Consider the following 20855-nt stretch of genomic DNA (forward strand, 5'->3'; position numbering starts at 1 on the left):
GTTTTTGTTATGTAGGAAGGCAGTGTGAATTTAAAAAGACCACATGGTGTGACAAGTTTGACCCATAAAGCAAGCTGAGGGGGAAGGGGATAAACTTAGTATTTGCTGTAGGCTCCTTTCAGATGATCCATACTGTCTTTGTGTACTGATAGCCATCTTGGTACAAGCACAGGGCTTTGTCCTTTTTTATCAGGGCTGGTCCCTGATGGATTAATAATAAAGAAATGGCAGAGGAGGGAAAGCACAGGTTTATAGAATGAAAGCTGCAATGCAGGGAGATCCTGCCCAGGACAGTCTCAGGTGCAGCTTTTTCTCCAGGAAGAACAAAAGCAGCTCAGTAATGCCAAATCTCATAAGACTGTCAGTCCCTGGTACAGTGTCAGGATGATCTCATATCATAGCCATATAGCCATGTAGCCATGTAGATCACACCACAGAGCGGCTGAAACAAATGAAATACTCCAGCATTCTGAGAAGTCACGGGGTGGGATGCTTCCAGTTTTCAGTATCCATGGTAAATGCAGAGTTCTGTAAGCAGCAACCACTCATAACAAAGCTACCTGATTAACCAGTTTCAATACAAAGGACCATAGGAAAAGGGAACAGGAATGTTGAGAGCTGCCTGGAAATCCACAAAACAGCCAATATTTGAATTTCCAAGCAATTGTACCAACCACAAATAAAACTGAAGCCTGCAAATATTTATTTTGTTTCCTGTCCACCTGAAAGCAGAGGTTAAAGTGTCACAATGGACAAACAATTCTGTCTGCAGTCTGTTTGGTAGTAAATGTTGCAGTTTTCTGTGACTTTTCTTGCTCCTTTGGTGCATTAGATGTCAGTGGTGTGCTGGAATTATTGGCTTTTTACACGTTCACAAAGTATTCAGCATTGACATTTATGTATTAGAGATCTGTAGCATACATTCATTGGAGAGGTAATGGGAACTAATGAAGCAGTTATGACTTGTCACAAACATGGGAATGCATATTGCCTGGAACTACGCTGTATGTTGGCATCCGGTACGGCATAATACAAGCCCATAGTACTGCGGGTAAAATGTTCTCCCCAGCCCCTTTTAGCTGGGTGCACCACCTGACACGTTTTAGTAGCCATCAGGCTATTTTTGGGTCGGTACTGAAGAGTTGGGTCACAGTACAGGGGCTGCAGCTTCTTCCCGGTTACACTGAAATGTGATCTTTGCTATGGAATCTGATGTCATGCTCATCCCTCTGTTTGTATACTTCTTATTTATTGGGACATGTTTGTAAACATGCTGAGCAACATTCACAGGATAGGAAGTGAGCATATGTCAGTGAGCAGACACTCCTCCACTCCATATACATGCAGCTAAAAATATCCTGTTCTGGTATTCCAAAGTCATTGCTGTGTGCAGTGTGTTTGGTATTTATACCTATAAAGCTGTGGCCTGGTCTGCAGTGACATGCAGAATACACAGGCTGATACCAACATTTTGCATTAGATTCCTACAACTTAAGGTGCGTACACACTTCCAATTTTTATCGTTCCAATCGAACGACGAACGATCGATTGGGCAAAAAAATCGTTCGCAAAAAAGTAACCAACGACGCCGACGAACGAGGAAAGTCGCTGGGAACGACCGGACCGGCGGATCGGATTGGACGACGATCGTTGAACATCGTTTGTGTGTACGGTTGATCGTCCATGTTCAGAGCATGCGTGATGAACGAACGTCCGTTCACTTTCCTGTCGTGCACTATTGTGTGTACAATATCTACGAACGATTGTGTCGTTACCTCTATGTGCAGGATCGGTGCTATACGATCGTTCATATATATCGTGCAGGAACGTTCGTCGTTCGTTTTCCGTCGATAATAATTGGAAGTGTGTACGTAGCTTTAAAGTTCATATCTGTTATACGGTCAGCAAAACATAGTCTTAATAGCCTGCCATTATTTGGGATTTAGGATATCTGAACTCTATAAAGAACATCACACAAAATATTGCTAAAAACTCCAAACAAAGTTGCATATATTTAGTCTTATCTGAAATAAATGCACTTCTAATGGGGGTCAGCAAACCTCTGCTTGCTTTAATATATCCGCTCAGTATTCCCCAGACTTTTTTTAAGCCGGGTTGGAAGAAGTTGTAGGCAGATGGCAGCCCCTGTATTGTGACCCAACTTTTCAGTAAACAGCTGGATGACTACTGGAAAGTGCTGGGTGGAGCGCCCAGCTAAAAGGGGCTGGGGGAACACTGCAGTTTACATTACTAATATCAAATTAACACAAGTTGTCTCGTGAGAATAATCCTGACTTAATTCAAATCTTTCCAAAGACCAAAATGAAGCCAGCAGAATATAGTGTATGATATGTGCATTGTCTGAATGTTGTGTATTGGCAGCCAATCTGTTCTTCCATAGGAGGCCTAACTAGCAGTGTTGGGATGGCACCGAATAACAGAGCATATTTGTCCACTCTTCTACAGCTAACTTTACTTTCCATTGCTCTTTATAACCATAGGACAATTCTAATTTGAAAAAAAATATTCCAATGCGGTCTGTGGGGTTTTTGATGGCAAGAACAGACTTTGGTTCCCCTCTGTACACCAATTTCCTGCAGCAAGTGCAGTTTACATTCAGCTGTTCCATACTGTTGAATGACACTTTGAAGTTTGTATTTGTCTGCAGTACGTCTCTTCTGTTATGGGAAAACCTATATTTATTGGCCTGTAATTCCCTTGGACAACACCCGTTGGTATTTTTAGTTCTGGGTGTTGTATTTTAATTTACTTCCTCCCTGCCATAGTTTCCAGGACTAAATTACTTTTTGAATGGCTACGTAAGTGCCTATTCATCCTTTATGATTCGAATGGCTATAAGATCAGATGAGATGACGGGTTTGTCAGTACAATGCATTGGAATTAAAATGTACTCATCAGGGTTCTCTTCAGCAACTGTGTGGACCAGCCAACAATTTATTTATTTTTCCGCTGACATGGCTGTAACCTGCGGACAGTCAGCATAAATAAGGAAATAAAGCAAATAAGTGTATCCCTGCGGTGCTGGAGAACCCCAACACAAGAACAACTTCCTTTCCCAATAGCCCAGCTTTAATGTAAATCTGATTGTTTTTTGGTGTTATTTCTGTCTCCCATTTGGTGAGAGTTTCCCTCATTTACTGTCTCTGTATTAACCATACAAAAAAGGGGGGGATGTGGTTGTCACCAAGACAGGAAGACATGGAGAGCAATAGAAACATTTTGAGTTTGGTTTAAGGCTGTGTAAACACATTCAATAATTGTTTTGTGATTCTTTCCAGCAACAAGACTGAGTGAGCACTGTACATTCAGCACCATTCTCTATGGAGCGCGGGGGCAGGAGAGCGAGCGGCTCCCCACTGCTCTCTATCCCCCTCACTTGTATTGCATTAGTTTGTTGTCTGTCGTTCATGGATTCACCAGGATGGATCCATGGACGACAGAAGATGAGCACTGTACACGTCATGTCAGTTCTCTTCCGATACCAGCACCATAAGGACACAGCAGCAATAATACCTGACAGAAGTTCTTCCTTTCTGTGCTGTAATCATCATGGGGGGGGGGGCAAATGGCTGGGGTTTAATTGGCTAATTGAAACACTGTTGTGTGGTTTGAGTAAAATATTGCTTTATAATTCTAGGTCTCTCCCAGGAACGACTGCAGCAGAATGTGAATCAAACCTGAAAAAGATCTACACTGTGCAAACTGTACAAGTGAGTATTGTTTGTATTGTCATCTCAGAGCAACTTTTTTAGGATTAAATATTAAAATTCCTTAGCTTTTTTTAATAGCTGCCCAATAATTCTCTGGCAAAGCTTAATCAGCATATCTGGTAACTGATTCTCATGTCAGACATGTTTGTGTTTTTATTCTTAGTCCATGTTATACCTTAAACAGAAAGATGTGTTTAACTTGTAATGGCAGCTCATAAATTATCTTTGTTCTGTTACAGCGCTTTTGGAGTGTGTATAATAACATCCCTTCTGTGACAAACCTACCTCTAAGATGGAGCTACCACTTAATGAGGGGAGAAAGGAAGCCACTATGGTAAGTCTCCTTACTGTGGCACATTTGTGTTGCTTCCGTGTCTATGAATTTCTCCACATTTCCATGTCCATGCATATTTAGTAATACTATTGTTATGGTTTCAGTTAATTATATTTGTGTGTAGTTATTTGTCCACTGTACCCACTGAATTACACCTTTGTTTCAGGGAGGAAGAAAGCAACGCTAAGGGAGGGGTGTGGAAGATGAAAGTCCCTAAAGAAGGCACAGTATGTATTTGGTTTTGTTGTATCTTATTTTTTTCATGTTACCTTCATTGTTTAATTTATGGCTTACAGTACATACTTACAAGCCTTCTACATTCATGTTTAAAAGTAGAAGGCTTGTAATTAGTGTAGAAAACGTCAAGAAATGTGACATGGAAGACACACAGCTGCTATTGATGGCATTTTATGTCTATTGTTAGTGGTCATTTTTTAAGTGGTATTTAAGGTTTACTTTTTGAAGGGATGGCAAGGGTAAGTGTGCAGAACCCCTGTAAAGTTAATGTGTCCTCCAGGGAATTTCTATTTATATTCATCCTAATGACCATAGTTACATAGTTAGTTATTGAAAAGACATAAGTCCATAACATTCAACCATTAGGGAAATAAACATATCTCAGATAAAACCCTATAGACATAAGTGATCCAGAGGAAGGCACAAAAATGCTTCTACATGGGAAAATTCCTTCTTGATTCCATGAAGCAATCAAATGTTCCCTGGATCAACAGTCTTGTTATCTTTACTTTAAAATGGTATACTCTGGTATATCCTGTGCTTCTAGAAAAGCATCCAGCTTTTTCTTAAAGCAATCTCTAGAACTTGCTGAAACTACTTCCTGAGGGAGCCTATTCCATATTTTCAGACCATTATCACTGTTGTCAAGAAGACCATCTCATTACTTTCCTCATCTCATTACTTTCCTCAGCAGAACAGCTGCAGCTTGCTCCCAATGTTTACATCCTGTCTGGGTAAAATCTTCAGCCTTGGTCACATCTGCTTTGCTGAGCCTGTAGTGCCTGCTTTCTAGTCTGATGGCATATCACTCGGGCACAGCCTGCCTCCAGAATTTTGGATGGAGAGGCTGTAAATATTGGGACATAGCTATTTAGAGAAGGGTGGGGCGGCTGAAATTTGTTGATGTGGATTACCTTGTTAGGACCAGGAAAGTTGAATTGGAGTTGCTTTCACTAAAGCTAGGTAAACACGTGCAATTGTTCTCGTCTGATAATCGCTTCAGGGCCAATATCTGACGAGAATCTGACGTGTGTACAGCGCTTGTCGTCCGTCGTCTGGACAACCGTCCTGGAGGATCCATGGACGACCGAAGTGAAGAGGGGGAGAGAGCGCAGCGGGTGCCGCTCCGTCGTTCTTCCCTTTTCCATTGAGCAGAATGGTGCTGGATGTACAGCACTCTATCATGCATCTTGCAGTCATTAGTTGTTGGAAAGAATAGTGAAAGAACCTTTAAAATGATAATTATTGCACGTGTGTACAATAGCCCTAAGGTACAAATGTCCATCAGCTTGAAACATTCAAGTTAGGTCTGTATTACATCAAGGCTTCAAGCCTTGTAAAAAGGTTGTTGTAAAGCACCATAGAATACATTGTTGGTATATAAAGTATGCTAATTCCTTTTGAAGTCAAGTAGCAGTAGGGTAATATGAGATCCATTGTGGCATGTAACTCTATAATGTTCCTTCTCTCATCGCATAGAGGGCTTAATGGTTGACTATTAATTTCTGTTTACAGGCATTGGTTTGGAAAGAACTATTGCTAGCTACTATTGGAGAACAGTTTACAGATCGCTGTGCAGCAGGTAAATTATGCAATCTTTCTATCTTTATTAGTGGTTTTTGAAAGTTCAACATGCAACTTTCCCTTTCTGTTAGAAGTGCAAATGTGATGACATCCACAGCTTGTCTTTTTCAGATGCCTTTGGTTTCAGTAGGCACAGGGCAAAGTCTGTTTGAGCAAACATTGTATCTAGTGTACCTGCACTGTCATTGGGAACCTTTGAAAAATCCAGGACATCTGGAATATGTTTTGAAGAAACTGTCATAAATTAACTGCTGAACCTGTAAAGCTAGCATCCATTCACCTCCCAGTAAATGTTGCTTTATTGAAAGTCCACTAAGGACAAACACTACTCGGAGTGTTCTTTTATTCCTCACTGGCTTGCTGGTTTTAGCAGGGGACCAGGAGACCTATATTGATTTATTTTGTGTGGGGGAGGTAATTGTATACTAGCTTCTTTGCAGGTATGGCTGTTGAGATCTAGGTTGATGGGCTTTGTACTGTTTATATCTTGTAAGTTGCATGTAGAAACATTATTCTTTTTTCCAGGCAGACTTAGTTGCTGGGTGCTTGTGTGGCTGAATAGCAACACCTGCAGTTCACAGCTGTTGCAATGTTTAGTACTGGCATTTCCACATCAGCTGTGGATATGGAAGTCTATCAGCTATGTGAACTTTGTATATAACCCTTCTGAGATGAAATTGAAATTGCTGTTCGTCTACAGTCCTGTGTAGCTCGGCCCCAGGGGACTGCTGGCAATGACTGAGCCAGGAAACTTTGCCGAGATGACCTGCAAGCTGAGATTACTCCCAAGGCTTTAAGTTTATGCAAAGTTAGGGATGAGTGGGAATGAGCAATTCCATTTGGCCTACATTTGCATGGGAACTGCATATTTTTGTGGAATACATGGGGTATGTGTGTGTATGTATACTTTATCCCATGTATTCCACTAAAATTAATCCTGTTTAGAGATAAGTGAACCAGTACTCTGAGGCTAATCCTTCTCAAGTTTTTATAGGGTGCAATACCAATGAGGAGTGGATATTAGTTTTCAATCTTGCATCGGGTAGAGTCTTCTACTCAATCTTGGCAATAACACACACTGGGCATTCAGTTGGCAGGCAAAATAGAAACTGAAGTTGAGTTGAAGTACTTATCACCACAATCGCTTGTAAACACCATGTACATCTTGCAGGGACTACAGTGAAATTTTTAAAAAGATAACTTCCCTCTTGCCCATAGGTAGGTAATGTATAGTATGGTGTCCATGACCTTGTTGCAACATTTTACACAAACTATGGATTGTAATAATCTTGATATGTTTCAATAGCAGTAACTTATTCAACCATGTTATGTCATATTACCTGTCTTAGAAATGGGGAGCCCTTTTGTATACAATTAGACTCCAGGCAAGCTAAATATATAATTGAAATTCATTTGTTTACAGTATTGATACACTTGCATCACCACACTACTGTCCTGTTGCATCCCTGCTTATCTGGTCCAAACAGTACTGTTTCTTTAGTTTGGATTTTAAATATATCTCTAATCCTGGGTGTTTTTTTAAAGCTTAGTTTAGCTACAAAAACTTGAGTATCTGCTTCCAATAACCTCATTCCAAACTAACTGCTTTGGTTGGAGTATTCATCTGTTGGTCACCCTACTTGAGGTGCTTTAACCACCCGGCTCCCAGGATCTGACGGTGTTTGAGCACCAGCTGCTTTGTCATTATTTAGCACTAGTATGCTCAGGGGTCAGGACAATACTTTGTATTGGAGGCCTCTGACACCTCTAATTTTACATGTGACACATGATCTCCTTTTGTAACCGTGACTCTTTACTATGTTTTCACTTACAGAAGATGAAGTGATTGGTGTCAGTGTGAGTGTGCGTGACCGTGAAGATGTCGTCCAAGTGTGGAATGGAAATGCCGCTGTAGTTGGCGAAGCCACAGTCCTAGAAAAGATCTACGAGCTTCTGCCAAACACCTCTTTTAAAGCTGTATTTTATAAGCGTAAGTGTTTACTGTCACCTGGATTATTGCAGAACAGATTGAATTTATAACAGTCATCCTGTTCGGGTGTGTTTTGTCAGTGACTGATGCACAATTCTCAACTTGCTGTAAAACTTGCCATTGGGTTCATGCTGGGTACACATTGGGCAAATGGAATGGGTGACTCATTTAACTAGGTGGGATTTCCAGAATGCAGCATAGTGTTTTTTTTTGTCATACGTTTGCTGAGAAATCCCCTTTTTAGATACATTGTGCACATTCGCAGCACACACATAATAGGAGCAAGCACTTCTCACTAGCAGATTTACCCTGGTTTGTAGTTCTATCAGCGATACTGTGTGTTGCCAGGAGGAAATAATTTCCACTGTGGATAACCTAGTAGGATCACCAAATAAGTGGGTGAATGAAAGGAGCAGATTGTTGTAAATTGTATGGCTGCTCATGTAACAAGAAACTGCTTTTTATTTTGCCAGTCTCCTGCTTGGTTTGTGACTAGTAATTCAGTTCCTATTGATGTAGGCACACCTCCCAGAACAAAATCTCCCGAGAGGCCTTGCCTTAGAATGTAGGCAGGATTTTTCAAGGCAAGGCAGTAACATTTAGACAGGGAGGGGGTAGACAAGTTTCTATAGATCACTATTCAGATCTAGGACTGGTTAGGATTTTAGTGCAGAGACTGCACAGTGAGCACAAAGTTAGGTGCTGCTCATTGAATTTCTAGCAGATAAACAGTTATTTTTTTTTTTTAAAAATACTGTAATCTTGCTCATACATGTATGTAAATGCTCTGCTCAACACATTGGGCATTTTTGCATATGCTGAAGTGATGGGAATAATTCTAGACTCAAGTACTGGTTATTCTGAATGAATGATCTTTAAATTGTCCCCATTTTTAATATTTCGGGTCACTAAGATTACAGTATTTTTGCTGTCCCATGACGTTTGGAAATCCAACAAAAAAAAAACAAACATTTTAATTAGGTCTTCCTGGTTGTAAAGACTCCAGCCCAAACCAATATAATGCTTGCAGTGTCCAAGGCTACATACACATGTCAGATGATTCTTGTCCAATAATCACCTCAGGGCTGGTATTGGATGAGAATCTGGTGTGTGTGTACAATGCTGTAATACAGATGAAGGGGGGAGAGTTCCGTCATTCTCCCCTCTCCATAGAGCAGAACAGCGCTGTATTTACAGCAATCGCTTAATCTTTTGTCGTTGGAAAGGATCGCAAAAGGTTCTTTTCCAACGACAATTATTGAACGTGTGTATGTAGCCTAAATTAGCAGATAACGGTGGATTAGAAAGTACAAAAATTGTGATCTTCAGCATGCTTTGCAAGAAACAAATTTGGCTGAAAACCTTAGTTGCTTCCATTATAAAAATCTACCTGCAGAGATGCTTTTCCCCAACTCGGAGGAGTTATTCTTTTCATTAATTTAAAATCTTCTGTTGCCAGTAGATGTACCTTACCGGCAGGAACATGCTGTGCTGTTCTTGCAGTGACCTGAGTTGCCTCCTCTGATGAATACACATAATGGTACATATGTGCTGAGCTTGAGTATTTCTCTCTCACGGACACCCGTTGCCTGTACATTGCATATAACCCTTTGCCCTCATGGACGCACAGCAGGGTAGTGTACCATGTATTGAGCTGTTTTTAGGGTAATACATGGGTTAGAATATTGAGAATCTTTCATTTGCATTTGGGGTTATAAGGCTTAACATTTTTATAATCTTACACATTTTTTTCTTACATGGGCTACAAGCTAAATACTTGAGTGTGCAGAGACAAATGGGTCTTTGGGACCCCTTATACCTCCTCTGCATTCAGAGCAAAGCATCTGGGTTCATACTTGCTGTCCTGATGGTTTTTTTTTTTTTTTTGGTCCCTGGCTTGCAGAAAAAGCCTGGTGACCAAACCAGAAAAGCATTTAGCTCTGTAAATGGACAGCTAAAAGACTGACTAAATTACAGCCACAAGTTTGCATCCTGATCCTGTCACTATGAGGGGAAGGCCTGCAAATGGGACTGAACACATACCCTTTCCACTCCGCTCCATTCAGTAAAGTTCTTCCTGTGAAGTCCATGGGGAAAGTAACGCTTCAGAACTGTTGCTTTTGGTTGCTCTCTCCCACTTCCCCATCACTACTTCGTATTTTGCCCTTGAAGGGTAGAAGAGTGAGGGGTTAACCCTTCTCCATTTTCCCATAAGGGAACCAGCACAGGTGGAGGGTAAATGACCACAGCATTGACAAAGGTGGCATTATTAATCCTTGAGTAGTTTGGAGCTTCCCTCATCAAATGCCCATTTTGCCTCCTGACTGGCCATGCATTGTGGAAGTATTTATTTATATAAAATGGTATGAAAATCTTATACTCAAATCTGCCTTGTTTTTTGTTCTGCAGCTCATGAAGAGCACCATGCGTTCGAGGGTGGCCGTTCAAGACACTAGCAGCGACCTGCAACATCGCTACCGTTCCTAACCCTTTAACTTCCTGACGGGTCCTATCACAAATCAGTGTTGCTGGTACCCCATCGTACAGTAAGAGGGTTATAACTCGGCAAGGAAGGCCAGGAACTGGTTTAAATGCTGAACTACTCTGGTCGTTTTTTAGACAGGATTTTTAACCGCTTCAGAGTGGGCAATATAGTACTCAGTCATAATTCTTGTTTGCCTGTTTTTTTTTTTTTTTTTTTTTTTTTTTTTCCCACTTGTTTACTTGCTTTGGAAACTGATGGCTTTGCTGCTAAAAAAAAGAACAAATCTTGCTGCCCTAGAAGTTTTTTAAAACAGATGCTGATCTGTTAAATAACTCGGGGCTGTCTCTGTGAAGCTGGTAAAGCTGTCAAATTCTTTTTAAAAATGGTTATTTTGGAGTTTTTTTTTTCCCCTTCCCCAAGTTTCCAAGAAGAATGAACCTGTTTTTCTCAAAGTACTGTGATCGCCCTGCACCCCCCCATATGAGGCTTTGCAGTAATATATGGAGCTCCTTGAGACATGCATTGTGATCATGCAGATATTTGTATGCACAATCATGTTGCAGTATCTAGAAGTTCCCATTTTTGACATTCCTTTAGATGGTCCCACCCCATCCTTCAACCTTCCACCCGATAGATCACTTGCACTGTAATTAATATTTAATCTCCTTGTGTGGACTGCTTTGCACAAATGTGCCGAATTTGAGAATATCTTGGTAGTTGGAACTTTTTTAATGTCCCCTGGCCTGTGTAGTTTAGGAAGGCTTCCTGGTCCTCCTATTGAATTTAATTACACTTTTCACACATTCTCACTGCTAAACTTTAATTTTAAAGCTGAAGCTCAGGCACAGTAACATCCTCATTGTTACTGTTTGAGGTCCTGTGAATACAGGGAGCAGAATGCACGCCTGTAGTAAGCTGTCGGTACCACTTAGCGATACTGAGGACTGTTTCCCTCATTTAGGTACTTGGCATTGTGGGATATGTTGTCGCATTTCTCACCATTTAGTTGTGCATTCACCAGTGGGGAGTTGTAGGTGCTCCCAGCATGCAGTGACTTTCTGGTGGTGCTTTTAGCCTTCATGTATTTTTAGCAGTTTTCAGGTTTGCTTTAAAATGTTCAAAGGAATACCATCATAAGGGGAAAAATTGGGGTTTTTTGCTGAACCCAGTAAACTGCTCGGTTGACTGACTTGGAACAAGTTAAAAATAGGAATCTGACTTGCATTTGTTGTATTCCTCATACGAGTCAGATGTATTAAAGCCATACAGTCAGGCAGCTAAGCATTTTGGGTAAAGGTGGGAAACGAAAGCCTTGGTTTCCTAATATTCGGTGAATGTAGAGTAATTCACTTAATGGTTTCCCCCAGAGAGCTGAAGGCTGTGTGATGTGATCAGTGCAGATAGACTTGAAGAATGATGTCCTGATCTGGATATGAAAGAACTGTGTAATTTTAACCACCAGTTAATTACATAAAGCCATGGTTTCAGATGAGCACCCAGATTTTACACAGCCCCCAACTCTACTGCAAGGGTTATGAGCCCAGAACTGCAATCACTGGAATCCTTTGTACTCTTCTGTCCCTGGAAGGTCTTCACTATGTTCAGAGCAGCCATGTGCAGGAAATTTCAGTTTACTGTTGTAAACTAGAATTCTGGTTGATACTGCATTTCATACTCTGCTTTTTTTTTATTTTATTATATAAGTCCATTTGTAGTAATTTATATGGTATGATTGTGACTTAGCGGATGAATGATGGAGCCTCAAAAAAAAAGGCCACCTATAATGTACAAGCTTATTGATTTTATGCAGTACAAAGTCACTTTGTCTGTACACATCATTGTTATATTTTATTCATATACACTTTTTGTAGTCTAAGGAGACCTTTGGCGTTACATGGATACAGCCTGGTAAACTTTACTGACCCCCCCACGAAGAATTCTTACCAATCTCTGGCTGTGCATTTTTGTCCATCTCGACAGGATTCAAACTATTTTTAATGTTGTAGAACCAAAGATTTAGTAGTGTTCAAAAAGTTGGCAATGAATGTACAGTAATTTAATCACTTTAGGTGGACCTGTCATAAACCACAGAATCAGTTTTATTTAATTCTTGGGATCACTGAGAATGGTAGTCAACTGGAAATCATGCAGAGAACAAACCTGCTGCCAGTGAATGTGACAGGTCCACTTAGCTTTGCATTACCTTAGCATGGTTTCTAAAATGATCCCTTATGTTCTGCATCCAGCTGTATGAAAATCGTTCCGTTCTCAGTTTAGAAAAAAAAATTGCACTGACATCCACCGTATCAGCCATCAGATGTTACGTTTATCTTTTGTTTTTGTTTTTTTTTTCTCCTTTTCTTTTTAAAACCTTTTTATGCTTTTCATCTGTATTTATAAACTGCTTATGTGTATTCAGTTGTATTGTGAATAAAGATTTTTCTTAATTCATCAGATTCTGAATTATTTTAATTATTTATCAGAAGTCATCTGATGCCTTCAGTAGGTGGGCATTGCTGTCATATGCAGCTATTGTGATTGAATGTAACATGGATTCGAAAACACAATGCAGTCTGCACAGCCATCATTTAATAGACCTACTGTGTGCAGAAAATGATTGACTAGCACTTTGCCCTGGACACCAGGGTTCCAGGATTGTTTGTATAAAGTTTGCCTGCAAACATCCCAAAAAATTTTCACCAAAAAAGTTGAATGTGGTACATTGCCCATTGCATAGTGTCTGGCACATAGGAACATCAGGCATTGCTATATAAGTGCGTTGTAGTGACCTAATAATGCACAGTATTGATATAGCGCCAACATATTACGTAGCAAAGTCCATAGTTGTGTCACTAGCTGTCTCACAAGTTTTGTTTTCATGTGTGGTCCCATTTAATGGAATGAATGGTGTCACAATGGGATAGTCATGTCACTAGTTGTCCCTCAAAGGAGCCCACAATCTGTTGTCCCTACCATAGCCATGACTCATTCCTACATTCATATTTTCATGTGTGGTCTCATTTAATGGAATGAATGGGGTGTTACAATGGGATAGCCATTCAGCTAGCTGTGTGTTGTGTAAAATATATGGCAACTATCGGTAGTTTATTACGTATGCATGTAGCCTTAGTGACCTGACTATATAACCAACAATGTTGCTGTTATAAATACCTCATTACATTAAATAAACTTGGTGTAATGTAGGACACATTTGCAGGCATTGAGTAATCTTCCCAACAGATACTGAAATTACAACTCCTGCCCTCTATACTATTTTTATAGAAGCAAAAACTTGGCAACTGTTTAATCTCAAAACAGAAAACCAACTATTATAACCTGACTTGATACATCCATTTGGTGGTCTGTGGATTAATTACTCCACAGTAATATATATTACTATTTGGGAAATATATTCCCAAACCGACACACATTTACAAGCAAAGCTGATCTTTTAGTAGTGTCTGTGGCTTCTGAAGAGCTTTGTTTAGGTTTATAAAGAATCTTTACAAACGTTGACAGTGCATGACAAGTAGTTGTGGTTTTGCTCTATACTGTCTTCATTGTCCCAAAGAAAGCAATTAAAACTGAACTTATTCACCAGCTTTTCAGGTTTCATGTTCTAGATGGAGGACAGTACACTGCAAATTTCATGCATGGGCAGGGTTGCAGCCAGTTCCCAGACCCGGATTTAATCATACATTCAGAGCAAATAATTACTGCAGTGTGATATCTGTGCTCAGAGCGCCATCTGCTGGCAACAATTATTTTACAGATTAATACATTAAACAAAACTAGTTTTGTTCATTGTCTTTTTATTATTCACCTGCTTTTTTTATATTTCTCAACCTGGTTACCCTGGCAGAAACCAATAAATGGAGGGGGGGGGGGGGCTAATGGAAAACTTCCCATGGCTACAATGGTTTGCTAAGTGCCATTAAAAAGAAAATAAAACAATGGGGAGCAGTCAGTTTGGTAGCAGAAGAGACCGGGGATGTCCCCTCTGCAATAAAATAAACTTACCTGTCTGTTGCAAATTTCTTTTTTTCTTTTATTATTTCAAAACACTCCTTGTTCCTTCCTAGGCACTATCTTTAGGTCCCTTTTTATGTTGAGGTTTTGGGCCATCTTGATTGGCCAGGTTTGAATGAATCCATTTATAATTATTCTTAGCAGCCTGACATCATACATTGAACAATTCAGTGTACATTGCAGAAAAGATTAATAAGTGGGTGAATGTTTTATTGCAGGGTCATTGCCTTCCTCCTCCTGCAATAAACAAGCAGCCTGCCTGCTAGTTATTTTTAAGTTAGTTCCTTTTTAAATGGGATGTTAAACCAGTACATATGCTAGTGAAGGCAGATATATAAATATATAAATAAAAATAAAATTTACATTTACTGGCATATGAACTGGTGCACCCCACCCACACCCACATCATTATAAAACAATAAACAGGTACACATGACTGATGTCAGCCCAATCATTTTGACATATGTAACTTTTGTTGGATGAATTGGTAAATTCATGTGAGTGCAAGGTATTGTGGTGAATGTTTGGTAAGTATTGTGGTTACATGATGTAAAGTCAAGATAAAAGGAGCACATACCCCCATTCCATAACCAGATGAGTCCTGTGAAAAACAGAGGCCGTAAAAAAAAGAAAAACAGAATTGTGTAAGGTTCCACATAGGTGTACAGGTGGAGGTTAATGCAATGTAGCCATATTGTTTATAACATTTCACAAGTTATTGATGAAGGGATGGAGTAAATCATACGCCTACCCCCCAACCTGATGTACTAGACTTCAGGTGGGTGGTTCTAGAGGTATTTAAATTAGGGCTCAATCAAAATCTGAGGAAGGTAGATATATTATAAAACGTTTGGACAGTGGTTAAACCTTGCTGGAAGAGATAGGTATAGATGTAAATGTGCAAAGAAATTAAAATGGATGATATTGAGTAAACCATATTATTGTAGGGTTGTTGTTGAACAGGTGTTGTAACACTAATGTGCCCATTTACATTGATAGTTTGCCTTAACATGTGACATCTTACACTGCAATGGCCCTACAACAGAGGCAGTAGTATCATACGGTACATAAGCAATCAGGTTAGCAGAAGATACAATGATTTTCTGATATTAAAAGTAGAGTAATTGGGGGGAGGTGCCAGAAGACTTTACAAATTACTTATTGCCAAAAACTCCAAGTAAATGGCATTTTGAGAGAAGAAACAAAAAAGAAAAAAAAGTGTTTTTTTTTGGCATTTTCACAGTGAAGGTTTTTTTATGTAAAAAAATAACATTGGACACCATATAAGATACTCTTTAACTAGACAGAAAAGCAACTGTTCTATAATAAAGAGTAATAGTTCAACCTTGCAAGGTAGGTATCATGACACCTTGCTTAAGTATCGTAAACAAGAATTGTAATAGGACACAGTTACCTCCATCCAACACGTTTTGCCTATGTGACCAGTCCTGTCCTTCGGGGCCACTTTGTACAATAGCAGAGCTATCACATGCTTCATTAGTCCATTTACAGAATAAGTTTTTGGCCTGAAGGTGGCAGTGTTACTTTGATATTGTAATTTTCTGATACAATTATATATATATATATATATATTTTTTTTTTAATTTGATTTTTTTGGTTACAAAATGGAGTGTTTATTCTACAGTGTATCAAATTACAGCACAGAGCAAAAAACTCACAAGATTTAGAATCCTAAGTATTTCCAGGATTATAATGCTTTTCCTGCTTACATGAAAGCTGGTATCCAAAGTAAAATTAATTGTAAAGTTAATTATTCTATCAGGACCTCATAGAATATTATCATATATATATATATATATATATATATATATATATATATATATATATATTTATATTTTGGCTAGGTTAGTGACTGAGGATGAAACCTGGCTCCACATCTATGATCCTGAAACCAAGGAACAGTCAAAGGAATGGCGCCACAGCGGGTCCATGCAGCCCAAGCAGTTGCGAACCCAGAAATTGGCCAAACAAGTCATGGTGTCAATTTTCAGGGACAAAGACGGTATTCTGTTGGTGGACTACCTACCTCAGGGCTCTAGTATCACCGGACAGTATTATGCTAACCTCCTGGACCAGCTGAAGGAGGCAATTAAGACGAAACTCTGTGGAAAGTTCACCAAAGGGGTCCTTTTTTTGCAGGACAATGCACCTACGCACACGTCCAATGTTGTGGTTGCCAAATTTAACAATCTGGGTTTCCAATTGGTCCACCATCCCCCCTACTCACCTGACCTGGCCCCTTCGGACTAATATCTGTTTCTGAATTTGATGAAACACCTGAAGGGGCAACTTTTTGAGGACATTTCTGACGTCAAAGATGCTGCTGAGAGAACAAAAAAAAGAACTTTTGTTTGAACGGTCTAAAAAAGCTGCAACTACGCTGTACCAAGTGCATCAGTCCCGGGGGAAATATGGTAAATAAATGTGTTATTTCATAACTCTGCCTCTCTTCTTTCTGGGCAGAGCCAGGAACTTCTCAGCACCCCCTCGTATATATAGGGAGAAGTCTGAGCTCAGGAAGCACATTTTCTTTGTTTTATTTCCAACCACAATTAAGCAAAGATAATAATGAGTATAATGAGAACAAATAAGTTTTAGGCATCACTTGGGTCTGCTCTACCGATTGTTCCGAAGGATTCCACTGGGATTCTATTGAAAAAAGAATCTCTGCAAACATTTGCGGAAGGGGCATTTGTCTTGCGGTGCAAAAAATGGTGCATATAGTTTTTTGGATGTCTTTATGTATTGGCAGCTGCCTTAATGTGGCACATGTGAATACATAAAAAACGTGTTGACGCATTTCAATCTGGGAGCCAAGGTATGAATGGGCCCTAAGTTTTTACATAGATTCTTCTCTTTCTTCATTGAGCTTCACGTTTAGTGATTCTTTAATGAAAAGGTATAAAGTGCTGCCATCTAGTGGATAAACTGTGACACATCATTGTCCATAATGGACTTTTGAAAATATTTTATACAATTCAATTGTTATAATAATAATAATAATTATTAATTGAAATGCAAATAAACAATGAAAAACATGGACCTGCTAAGGGCTTTTGTCAAAGTTTACAGGAAACAAAAATCCATCTCTGTATTAAACCGCAGGAAGGAATTGTATTTATAGTAAATTCTCAAAACAGTCATTGCCAGGACAACATTGTCTCTTAAGGGCTCTTACTGTGCAATCTCATCATTTTCTAATTTATCATTATACCGGAGCTGAGAGAAGCTATCTCCATAATGATGAATTGGCATATAAGCAAAGGCAGGACATTTGCAGACAGCAGGAAAGCATTTTATAAACTCTTCACAGATCCTTGTTATTACTTAGCTGGGAATAATATCACTTGTAATATTTAATTTCAACCTTGACCAGTCTGAATGTCTAATGCACTTTTATTTTATACTGAGGGTACAGTAGGAATCACCTAGTAACACATATATATATTGCTAGGCTTATGGATATGCATTGGGTACCTGGTTGCCCCCCAATTTTTAAAAAAAAAGTCATACAAAAAGAATGTAAATGCTGCCCAGCCCAAGGATATGCACATATAGGCAAAAACACATTTCCCAAAATCTGGTCTGCCATTGCATTGAGAAATATTCAGATCCACGGATTTTTCGGTAGGGTGGCATGTAGGGTTTTGCCGCAGTTCCATTTTATTAATAGGAAATAGTAATAAGTGCTTCCTCTATATAAGGTATAAGGTTATCTTTAATACATGGTAAAAGGCAGATCTGCTCTTATAATATCCCAAACTTTTAGAATTCAATATGTAACTTGTCAACCTATAGTAAGTTTATGTTAAATTTACAGATATATAGATAAATGTAATTTACAGAATCATGTGGATGGGATTATAGGAATCCAACACTGAAAGGGCAGAAAGGAGTTTATAATAAACACTCATTGACCACTTTATTAGGTACATTTGTTCAAATGCTTCTTAAAAAAATATTGGTCAGCAGTGTTTAAGTTAATATCAGAGATTGTTCGTTTAGATATTTAGATATTAAAGCTGCGGAAAGTGTTTTGTTTAGCAAATTTGACCAACCTATCCCCCCCATTCCAAAAAACTGATAACCCCTATTTTGATGACAGGGTTGCATTAGCAAATGCTTGGAAAAGGAGGGATATCCCTATACAACCAATATCTATAAAATTAAACTAGATAATGGTCAATGACAAACTAACTAGCATCTTGAGTAATGAAATGGATAAGTTTGACCAAATGTGGGAACCCTGGAATTCCTATGAACTGGTGTAATACACTTTACCCACATATTTTACTTTGACAGTCTCCAACCACCTTTTCTTCTCCCCCTTTTTCATATCTGGAATTGTTCATCTCTATGGCTTTATGTCTCAAATGTTTTGGTAACTTTAATGTTTGTTTGAAGCTCGAGATGGTTTTTGCAAAAGTTGTTTCCTTCCCGGATTTATGCCTTTCATTAGTCATTTTACAGAGAACTACCTTTTAAACACGTGTCTCGAAAGGACACTTATGCTACTTTGGACTTATGTCTTAATGTTGTATGGTTTATTTGTCCATTATTTGTACAAAAAAATAATTTTTCTTGCTTGTTTTTGTTATTCCTATGTCTAAAAATCAATAAAAATATTGAAACACAAATGCTTCCTAAAAATTTTTTAATTAGCAAATCACATGACAGCAACTCAATGGGCCTGGTTTATTAAAGCTCTCCAAGGGCGGAGAGATTACACTTCCATCTGTGAACCTGGGTGATCCAGCAAACCTGGAATGGATCTGGTCCAGGATTGAAAACATTTGCAAACAAATAACAAATGACTTTTAAGAAATCAATTCCAGGTTTTCTGGATCACCCAAGGTCACCAATGAAAATTATCTTTTTGAGTCTTGGAGAGCTTTCATAAATCAGGCCCAATACAGCCTGCATAAGTTCAAACTGAGCATCAAATTGGGGGAGGAAGGATTTTAAAGTGACTTTGAATGTTGCATGGTTGTTGGTCTGAGTATTTCAGACATCCTTGCTGATCTGCAGGGATTTTCACCCACAATCATCTCTAGCGTTTACAGACCATGATTTAAAAACAGGAAAATATCAAATGATCAGAAGATCTTTGGGAGAAAATACCTCGTTGATGCCAGAGGAGAAGGGCCAGCCTTGTTTAAGATGATAGAAAGGCAACAGATAACCATGTGTTATACCCAAGGGATGCAGAAAAACATCTCTAAATATACAGCATATCCAACCTTCAAGTACATGGGCAACAGCACCCAACAGCAGGAGATGACACTGGGTGGCACTCCCAGACCTCTGAGGATACTATTCAAACAATCTCACTAAAATTGGTAAAAAAAAGATTGGAACACCATTGCCTGGTCTGATGAGTTTCTATTACTGCTGCATTCAGATGGTAGGGTCAGAATTTGGCATCAACAACACGAAAGCATGAATCCATTCTGCCTTGTATCAATGGTTCAGACTGATGGTGGTGCAGTGGTGTGGGGTGATATTTTCTTCACCAGCTTTGAGTCTCCTAGTACCAAATGGGTTTTATGTAAATGCCACAGCCTAGCTTAGTATTGTTGTAGACCATTCCTTTATGACCACATGTACTGATGGCTACTTCCTGCAGGATAACTCGCCATGTCACAAAATTCAGATCATCATATTCCTTGAACATGGCAATTAATTCACTGGACCCCAATGGTCTCCACAGTCACCAAATCTCTATCCAACTTAGCACCATTGGGATGGGGATGGGAGTTTGGATTTATGGATGTGCAGCAAACAAATCTGCATCAACTATGTGATGGTATTATGTCAAAATGGATCAAAGTCCCTCAGGAAAGTTTTTAACACCTTGCTGAATGCTAAAAAAATTATGGCAGTACTGAAGGCAAAAGGGGGTCAAACTCGGTACTAGCAAGGTGTACCTCATAAAGCGGCCAGTGAATATATAAATATGCGGTATATATTCTGATGTTTTGCTAAGTAATATATATATAGTACACAGCAAAACATCAGAATCTTAATTGATATACAGGTGTTCTTTTTCTCGAGCTTCCCTGCGAGTTGAAACCTAATAATCCGTCGGAAGATCTCAGTGATATATTGTGAGAGACGGCCTGGGATCGGCCCCTTGGGCCCGACTGGAAAGAGTTATGTTTTGTGTATGAAAATTAATTTTGTTTGAGACATTATAAAAATGTCCCTGTTCTTCCTCTCACAGAACAACACGTGCAAACAAACCTTTGATTCTTTGCTGGTGCCTGGAGCTAACCAAATCCATCCTTCAGCTATTTAATTAAATCAACAGAACAGAGGTCATGGTATGTGACCCCTTGTCTGTGGCAAGCTCCAACAGCTCTGTCACACAGTTCACAAAGCAGAGACACACACACCTGTATACACAAAAATATAAATAAAAAAAAATTACACACACACATATAT

General features: G+C 39.2%; 1 protein-coding gene across 1 annotated transcript in view; it reads left to right on the forward strand.

The window, feature by feature from the left end:
* Window positions 1-12815, forward strand: part of EIF4E3 (eukaryotic translation initiation factor 4E family member 3) — a 15548-nt gene extending 2733 nt beyond the window's left edge. The window contains exons 2-7 of the mRNA XM_072420732.1: window positions 3659-3731; window positions 3971-4065; window positions 4232-4292; window positions 5818-5884; window positions 7721-7876; window positions 10286-12815. Coding sequence (XP_072276833.1) covers window positions 3659-3731; window positions 3971-4065; window positions 4232-4292; window positions 5818-5884; window positions 7721-7876; window positions 10286-10332 — 499 coding nt within the window. The 3' untranslated portion in view covers window positions 10333-12815. The remainder of the gene's footprint in view (window positions 1-3658; window positions 3732-3970; window positions 4066-4231; window positions 4293-5817; window positions 5885-7720; window positions 7877-10285) is intronic.
* The last annotated feature ends 8040 nt before the right edge of the window (window positions 12816-20855 follow it).

This window comes from Pyxicephalus adspersus, chromosome 8 (assembly GCF_032062135.1).
Source record: "Pyxicephalus adspersus chromosome 8, UCB_Pads_2.0, whole genome shotgun sequence".
NCBI classification, from domain to species: Eukaryota; Metazoa; Chordata; class Amphibia; order Anura; family Pyxicephalidae; genus Pyxicephalus; species Pyxicephalus adspersus.